The 9,812-nt window shown below is 41.4% G+C and overlaps 1 protein-coding gene across 1 annotated transcript; it reads left to right on the forward strand.

Moving 5' to 3' along the window:
• The first annotated feature begins 579 nt into the window (after positions 1-579).
• On the forward strand, positions 580-3,762 carry tor4aa (torsin family 4, member Aa). The gene is made up of 3 exons (XM_084693936.1): positions 580-730; positions 2,097-2,552; positions 2,756-3,762. Exons 2-3 carry the CDS (start codon positions 2,097-2,099, stop codon positions 3,611-3,613), a joined length of 1,314 nt encoding a protein of 437 aa, XP_084550062.1. The 5' UTR covers positions 580-730; the 3' UTR covers positions 3,614-3,762.
• The last annotated feature ends 6,050 nt before the right edge of the window (positions 3,763-9,812 follow it).

Raw genomic sequence — 9,812 nt, forward strand, 5'->3', positions numbered from 1 at the left:
TGGGGCTTATTTCTTAAAAATACAATTGCTTCATTCATTCACCACGAATAAGGCATTCAACACACAAAACCTACCTGAGATAAGGTTAGAGCTATTTTCATCAGGACCTTCAGGACTTCTTCAGGATGTCCTTAGGACCTATTCAACCCAGTGTACATGCCCTTGGTCTTTTTGCATTTATTCAACTAGGGTATCAAATGCATAAAAGAGGAGGTTAAAATTTGACTGACTAGCTGCTTGTACCATTTTATTCTCCTACAGTTAGGTGTTTTTGTGTGTACAAAAATGTAAATGCACCGTATTAGGCTCATGTTACATGTTTGCTTTCACATGCAAATTAAAAAGCAATGAGGTAGCACCCCTATCAGTTAAATCAGAGAAAGCCATAAAAGGAATGTATTTTGTACAAATTAATGTGACATTCATTTAACTGAAATAGGAAGAGTGGAATGTTTTCATACACACAAAAAATCTGTAAAAAGGGTTAGTATTATTTCGCTGAATACGAGTAGAATGAGAGATGAGAAAAAAGTCTAGAAAAAGAGGAAGTGGGAGGAGTTTGGAGAGTTGGAATGGGCAGGGTGAGATAGAGAGAGATAGGAGTGGTTCTCTCAGTCGTTGCTTTGAAAGTTTTTCTAAAGGACTATTCATTCCTCTCTCCACATAGAAGTGCAACAAGTCGAGAGGACACAGTCCCATTCCTGAAGCTTGATTACAACTCCCTGTCAAGGTAGGCAGATTGTTTTTCCTGCATTTCTCCATTCCTCGCCCCTCCAACATCTCTTCAGACCACTTCTCTTTCTGTTTGGCATTTACAATGGGAGGATGAGGCACATGCAACTGTTAATTCCGACCTCTGGCCAGTTCTAATTCTAATTCTCTATTCACTTCCTACTAGAAGCATCCGTTTCGGAACATTTCATAACTTGAATGTGTGTGTCTGTCTTCCTGTCTGTCTGCATGTGTTTAACTGGTGAGAGAGAGCTGTAGCAGAGACCAGCAGGAAGGAAATGGAGTCAGCATATGGGTCTAAAATACAACATTTAAGGAAAGCTTTAGAATGCCAGGAATGCTGCCCCTGTCTCAGGCAAACTTTGTGAATTGGGAAAAATATATTTAATGATAGAAACTTACCGATTGTACCTGCAGGACAGTATCAGTCTTTCTCAGCCCCTTTGTCTGCAGGCAAATGCTGGCTTAAACTATGCTTTAAGAACTCAAGCTAGCTTTGTTCCAAGTAAACCATGCTTTCCAGAACTCAGCGTTTAGTGTTGTGAGGGGGAGTAACTGGGTTTGACATAAATATCTGGAATTGTGTGCTTACTCTTTATTTACCAAGTCATAAACTGGGTGAAAAGTGAGCCTTGTTCCAAAATGATTTACTTTTTGGGGGGTTGAGTATGGTTGGATCTGCAATGGAGTAGAAAGGTGGTTAGGACTTTGATTAGGACAACCATAAATTAGGAATATATTTATTGATACTTGGCTGGTTTTGTAAGACAGGAAATAGTCATATATAGCTGCCATAGACATAATTCTGCCAAAAAATATGTTAATCCCCAATAGGGAATTATGTTTTGGAATACTTAAACAAGCATTGTGTGTTGATTAAGTGGCGTCCTTTACAGTAACAATTTGCTTATCATGAGTCTTGTCTTCTAATCAGTTGTAGTGTGTTTAGATGTTGGGCTTGGCTGATGTGATTCGAAACCATTTATACTTGAACAGAATTCCTCAAAACTCTATTCTTTCTGAGAATGGTGAGGTGCATTGAAAATGCATTGGTTTGAACTTCACTGGTCTGAAAGTGAAACTCATCCTCAGAGTTTTTCTAACTATTTAAACTTTACAACAGATTAGGGGAAATAAAATGTGGCAGGTAGAAACATGCATACACAAACATATACTCAGTTAAGAACTTTTATGGTTCTTAAAAAGGAAGTTGAGACAGACTGGCCATTGGACATTGATTACAAATGTAACTCTTAAGTCTGTTTCACAATAGGGATTACCCCATCAATTGAAATAAAGAGAAATATGTTTTTTGTTCTCCCTCTCTTTCCATCTCTCTCCCCTTCTGTCTCTATCTCATTCAGATGGGTGACCAGGAGGACATCTGTGACAGACTATCAGGGTCTCTGATAGAGGGAGAAATGGAAGAACAGGAAGAAGGAGACGGGAAGATGCAGTCTGCGCCTCTCACTTTCTCCCATTTCTCTTCCTCTGTGCGGGCCATGATCCGGATCAAACTAAAGTACCAGGCCATGAAGAGGCGCCGTCAAGAGATGATGGTGGGGCCGGGGAACGGGGGGATGGGTCTGGTCCTAACCGGGGCCGCCAGTCGCACCAGTCCCAAAATCTTTACCTTTGATAGCCTTACCCCCTCTACAATGTCCTCAACCTCTTACAATAGTTCCCAGAAGAAAAGGAAGAAAATGAGGAGATCCCGTGTGATGTTTCCTAGTGGAGGTGACTGCAGGGCGCCGCCTAAACAGGAACAGAGCCGTGCCAAGAACTGCCTCCTCCTGCTCTTGGCCATTGTCTTTCTGCAGGTAGGCTAAAATGTCTCGAGGGCTGACTCAATCAGTCAATATCAGTGAGCAATGATATTCTCTCTCAGTGGGTGCTAAAACCCTTCTGCCATACTATTTAGTATGGTAGATACTAATGACAGACATACCATATAGTATGGGTATTGGTACTCACTCTCTATCTTGCTTTGTCTCACTCCTCTCTATCATCTGTGCCTCTCCAGGTGTACAATGCAATAGAAAACCTTGATGACCACGTCCTCAGATATGACCTGGAGGGTTTAGAGAAGACGCTAAGGAGGGAAGTGTTTAGTCAGCAGGGGGCAGTGGAGGCCCTGCTGTCACACTTAAAGGATTACCTTTCCACCTACGTCCACAGTAAGCCCCTGGTCCTTTCCTTGCACGGCCCAAGTGGAGTGGGGAAAAGCCACATGGGTCGTCTTCTGGCTGGACACTTCCGATCAGTGGTGGGGGAATCACTGGTGCTCCAGTACTATGTTCTACACCACTGCCCCCTGGAGACCGAAGCCTGGTACTGTTCCCGCGCCCTGTCCACCCTTGTCACAGACATGGTTACACGCGCTGAGGAGGACGAGAAGATTCCAGTCTTCATCTTTGATGAAGTTGAGCACATGCATGGTGAAATACTGGATACCTTGAGGGACCTTGTGATCTCACAGCACTCCAATGAGTATCTGAACGCCGTTTATATTTTCCTTAGCAACCTGGGTCATGGCCACATCACCAAACACCTGCTGCACAATTCCTCAAGTGTCTCTATCACAAATTCTGCAGTGGGGTGCCACAACAATTTGGTAAAAGAATTATCCCTGATATTGCACAACACTCTGGAGGACATTCATCCAATATGGGCAGAGGCAGAGCTGCTGCCTTTGATCCTGTTGGAGAAAAGTCATGTGATGGAGTGCTTCATGGATGAGATGTCGCGTGAGGGGTTCTATCCGGACCGTACCAACATTGAGCGTCTAGCGGGGGAGATGGAATACTATCCTTCTGTAGGGGGACGTAAGTATGCAAGGACAGGCTGCAAGCAGGTGGTGGCCAAGGTCAATATGCTATGAACTAACTCTTGGAAGATGTTTGATTTGCCATCTGTTTTAGTGAAATTGAAAAAAGACAATGCTTGTAGCATAGACTGGTACTCTGTGTGCAAAGGAGGGCCACTCATGACTGGGAAGTGAGCAATAAATGTTTTCAAAGACAAACTTTATAGGCAAGAGATTACATTTTGTTACAGAAATTCTTTACATCTACACTTCTGTATTTGTTGGCATTTTCTAAAATAAGTGTACATTGAATTTATACAAATAAAATAAAAATCTGAATTACATTTAGGCTGATAGACATGACACGTTTATGTGTAGAACATAGGCCTTCATAGATTCAGTGTGCAGGTGTTACAGATGCTATTCAATCTCTCCATATTTCAGTGTCAGACAGGAAGAATTTAACAATTTGCAATCTGATGCTCGATCCAAAATATTGACTTGTTCATGTTGAAAAATACTGTTGTGTGGTCTGTTTTGATATGGATGCTTAGCTTGGGGACGGTTGCAACTTGTAGCCCCCAACGCTATCAGCCATGACAGAACATCATGTGCTAGCTAGACACACTGACCTTGACACATTTAGTCAATTAACAGACGCTCTTATCCAGAGCGACTTACAGTAAGTACAGGGACATTCCCCCCAAGGCAAGTAGGGTGAAGTGCCTTAAGGACACATAATTTGGCACAGCGGGGAATCGATTCGACACCCTTCTTATTACTAGTCCGACTCCCTCACCGCTCAGCCATCTGACTCCCATGCTAACCATCTCACTTAGAAGTCAACAAAACAATAATTCAAACTAAGTAAGTTTTGATTCATTCATACAAAAGGTCAGGACAGTATGACAAAAATACAGCTTGTAAAAAAATGTACTTTCATACACGTTTTGTTCAGCAGCAGATGTTGAATATGTGTTCTGTCTTCTTGGTGGGGGGAGGGGTCTAACTGTGCAAGTGCAGTATGAGTGTCATCACTCATGTTTCTGATTTGAGGAATAAGACTTGTTGCAACTGTCCCTTGTTGCGACTGTCCCCAGTCTCCCCTACACATAATGCTCAATAATGCCTTGCCGGTTTTCAACGGGTTCAACCTTAAAAGTCTGTCTGTGCCAAGTCGCCAAAGCATACATGGGAAGCTGCAGCGGAGCAAGAAGCAAAGGGGGGGGGGGGGTTGACCAATCACAGACCCCCTGCCGTTACTATCTTTACTGTCCTCTCTATGACCCTCGAAATCAAGAGAATACAAGGTTACTCAACAGTCAGTAGAATCAACCGCTGGTATCAGTTAGCGATTTTTCACTCAGACTTAGCCTACCTCTCTAACTGACTAACTCTCCCTTCTCGCCCACATTTCGCAAATTTGAAATACACTGAAAGGTAAACTGACGAGTAATGCAGAGATAAGACTAAATGTATTTAGGCTAATTTAATTTGAGCCCAACGATGTTAGCCTCCTAGCTCATTCACGTTTAGCACCATAGCCATGTGGCTAACACAGCTAATTTACATGCACATAAAACGCGGTTTTATGACAAATTTCACAACAGGGAACATCACATTTGCAATAGTTGTCACCTATCCTGACTGTTTTTTTCATTCAACACGTAATCTGCCGTATTAGCAAAGTGTTAACAACGTTTTAAAGGTGACATGACATGAAAACTTCATTTTATGAAGTTATTTAACATTAATATGAGTCCCCCTAGCCTGCCTTTGGTCCCCCAGTGGCTAGAATTTTCGATAGGTCTAAACAAAGCCCTGGGTGTTCTTCTCCGACTTTGACAAAATGAAGGCTCAAACTCTCTGTTTGAAAATCTCCTCCAAGTGACGTAGATACGAGAAAGGTTACCTCCCCTCTCTGCTTTGCCCGCCCAGATCATCTGGCCCGCCAATGAGAAACTGAGCTACCACCGTGCAATGGCAAGTGCGATATCGTTTTTTCCTGGAGAGACATTATGGCGAGCAAACAAATGAAGCACAACAGTTGCTCAGTGCTTGGATGTACAAATGCAAGCACAAGTATTTATTTAATTCCTTCATCCGAGCCTCTGCACAACCAATATCTCAATTTTATTTTCGCTGGAAAACCGCCGACACAACTTCCCAAAGTTCTCATCGATTTCCGGGAACAACCTGTACTGCAGCTGGCGGGGGCGCTGCATCTTGGCCCGGCGGGACCGGTGGAAGTGTTGGAGCTCAGCCCGCGTGGCGAAGGAGATGATGGAGCAGCGCACGCTAACGCCCTCCGCGTGGAGCCGTCCATCTTGCCCTCCTCCACGTGCTTATGGCTCTCCCTCGATCTGGATACCATGTCGTTTCTCCTTATTTCCTCTCTAACTTAAACTAAAACGAGAAAACTCCATAGGCACAACGTGCAGAATCAACATTCTAGCCTACCATAACTGTGAAAAAATAAAAACAGCACGGAGTTAGCAACAGCTAACGCCAAACGACTGCACCCGACAAGCCCATCGACGTAAGTAGCAGAGCCATGCCAGGCCCAACGAGAAAAAAATAAAATCCATCCCACCGCTGTCACCAATGTAGCCGACTGTTTGGGTTAGTTTATGTTGCATTAATTGTTAGAGACGGACACGGTCTTGGGGCACACTTTCTACATCTTTACTGTATCTCCCCCACACATAGCATTCCAATCCACTCACTTTCTTCCAACGTCAGAACCACACACCCCTGTCACAATAAAAGCCCACAAGAAAATACCTTACATAAACACCAACTCAACAGGATAAGTTCAAAATAAACCAACAGTTCTTCTACAAAATCTTCCTGTGTCTCTAATTGTAGTCTGTGGTAAAAAGTTATATGTTTTATCTAAGCCTCTATTGTCCAGCCGTTTTTCTAACGCCCCAGATGTCGAGCATGAAGTAAATTGATCCCAAAACAGAATTTTGGTATATATAGATACACACAACACGTTATTGTGTATTTTTAACACAGTAATGCTTAAAATTAGTAATTATTGTTTAGAAAATGTATTACATGAAAAACAAACAACAATAGAACACTTTTCACCGGCCCTCTATTGACCAGCCGCCACTGTCACTGACTATGCTTATATATAGCTGTCATAACTGGGTTCATAGGAAGATTAGATGCATACTTAGTGAAATAAGGATAACATTATCCTTATTTCTATATCTAACAAAGAAATGGTTGCATGTGAGGGTCATGTAAAACAGTAGCATAGGGAGTGGATGTGGGATCAGTGCAAGTGTAGAGTGTGTAGAGAATCATAACGAACTAAAAAGCAAACAGTGATGTTCCTGCTAGTAATGGAGAGACCCAGCTTGTTAGGGCACAGCTTATTAAGGACTGAGGCACAGATCACAGGTGTGCTGTAGCAGCAATCACAGCTCCTCTACCTGCCTGCCATCCTGCAACAGAAACAAAGACACAGAAACAGATGACAAGGGAGAGGAAACCCAAACATTGCACAGAGCCAACAATCTAACATGGTTTATGCCATCATCAGAACAGGCATAACCTCCCAATCAGTACAAGTCATTCAGGTAATAGTAATTTCCTATTGACAGCTGTGAACAGTGTCCTTTCTCAAATAGGATTTAACAATTATAGCCTACAGAAGAAGCCGTGCTTGCACTGAACCCCAACCTACAATAGTCTGCGTGACCACAATACCGTTTTTCATGCCTGTAAAGTTTGCATCCATTACATTTGTAATATTGCTTGTATTTTGTTATTTCCCAACATGTGGCAACAGTGTAGTGTAATTGTATAGTTTATTTGTTGTGTTTGCTAACGTGGTGGTACTAATGAGTTATTAATGAATGTAGCCTATTGCTAATGAAAGTTTTAATTTATAATTTTGCCTTCTGACTACACTTCTCTGTTTAGCACTGGTGTAGAAGTGCAAGATAGCAAATTAAACATCTTCAGACCATCAGTAAAGGTAAAAAAAAATGTGTGCGTACCAACACTAACAAAACCAGCAGACTGTTATAACCTATACAAAAGTGTATTTGACACTAACCTATTGATATTGCTCATACTATAAAGCTTTAACACATGATTCTATACCATTAAATTCACAACTGCAGATAAACGTACAGGGTTAAGACTGAAGACATATTAGATAGTACCCAATTGCTGTGAAAGTACCAAGTCAATGAAGTGAATCACCAAGTACAAGTTCACGACAAAATCAACATATTTATTATAGATCTATAAAGTGCAGGTGTCTGATACAAGGTTGGGCAACTCAGAAGACTGGACTACACTATATAGGCCATACCACACTGATGCAACCAGTCAGTATGCTCACTATTGTGCATCTGTAAAAGTTAGTGAGGATGACTGAGTCCATACCAAACTTCTTCAGTCTCCTCAGGATGAATAGGCATTTCCGGGCCACACATTTGTAGTCATAATATCCAGATTAAATTCCTATTCATCTTGAATCACACAACTGAACTGATCATACTATATTGAGGATAAGAACTACGGTTTTCCAATTATAAAAAATGTGTATGGTTATTTAAGGATAATCATCCTTTATTAATAAGATTTCACACAGCAATTCTTTAAACAATATTATCTGTCCACCATACTTCATCAGACAACTGCATTTTTAACCATCTTTATAATATATCAAATATTCTGTGAGTGCAGGGTTCTAGTCGGGTAATTAAGTACTATGAGTTTGTAGGGTGTTTAATATTTGCCAAACAGCTAAAACTTCCCCTATGGTTTAATGGGAGAGGGGAAACTGAATAGTGTGTTAACATCAACCAAATTATGTCAATATCAATGAAAATTGTAGTTATTTGACTATGGGTTAAATCTGAGCAAGAATGGTCAACGTAAGGTGAAATTAGATATACATTTAAGAACATTGCAAATGAATGATATGAATTGCAAGCTAAACATGTTACAAAGCGACAGTTTTAAATCTGACCTATTCTACCTTGATTATTGTAAACCAGAGAGAGTAAGAGGTGAGGAAGAAAAGGAGTATGACCGTCTCAGTAGATGAAGAATACACAGAACAATGCTTCACAATTCCCTTTATGCACAAGCACAACCAATCACACCACATCTTGACCCTTACTTATCAACACATGACTTAGCAATGTGACACTAAGTTACACAATGAGGTGTGAGACCCATCAAGCAGATACTAGGTCCAGCAACTCTAGATTTTGGAGTGAGAGATGGGGACAGGGAGACATCCAGCCATATAAGCTCAGCAAGTTATGATCGAGTCCGACCATTATGTGCTTTGTAGGTGAGATGAAGGATTTTGAATTAGATTCTGTATTTACAGGGAGGCAGTTGAGAGAAGCTATTAATGGAAGAAATATGATCTTTCTTCGTAGTTAGTCAAGTCAATTTTATTGATCCCACTAGGGGACATTTGTAGACAGGAACCAAAATACATACAATCCATCATAAAATACTACATAAACAGCATACCCGAGAACACACAATACAGTATAATACAGTACAAGGATCACTTAATGTTGAAAACCCCAAATAATTTTATAGTTCCGTCCATGAATGCCATTCATTTAGGCATATTAAGCCTCCCAATAGCAAAGCAAACAAGAGTCCCCAAATTTCTGTGTGGGAGCTCTATACCTTCTTCTTCTCTGAAGGCAAGAGCTCAAACGCCCCCTTCAGGGGATGGTCAGTACAAGCCAATATGGCCTGCATCTTCCTTGCGACCTTCCTAACGTAAAGCTCAGAGAGCTGGACTTGGTTTACCCCAATGACTTTACCGGCCACTCTGACAAGCCGATCAAGCCTGTTCTTATTGTCCAGATTCAGATTCCCAAACCATACCACCACACAAAATGTCAGTGCTGACTCAATACAGGTTCTATAAAACAGTGTCATCATTTTGGTGCACACCTTTAAAGAATTCATTTTTCTCAGGAAATAGAGACGTTGCTGTACTTTTTTTGAAATGGCATCTGTGATGGTCTGAAAGCACAGCATGTTATTAAATACAGTACCCAGACATTTATAATTCTCAACCAAATCAATCGCAATCCCCTCAATAGTTATGAATTGGAGAATGATCACCGACCTCCTGAAGTCAATAATCATATCCTTGGTCTGACAAATTCAGTTTAAGGCGAAACTCCTCACATCATGATACAAAGTCATTGACAACCAGCCCATGATCCATATCCCCTCCGTTCGGCAAGCTGACTATGACTATGTCATC

The sequence above is a fragment of the Hypomesus nipponensis genome, chromosome 27, assembly GCF_054491055.1.
Source record: "Hypomesus nipponensis isolate SF chromosome 27, ASM5449105v1, whole genome shotgun sequence".
Classification (NCBI taxonomy): Eukaryota; Metazoa; Chordata; class Actinopteri; order Osmeriformes; family Osmeridae; genus Hypomesus; species Hypomesus nipponensis.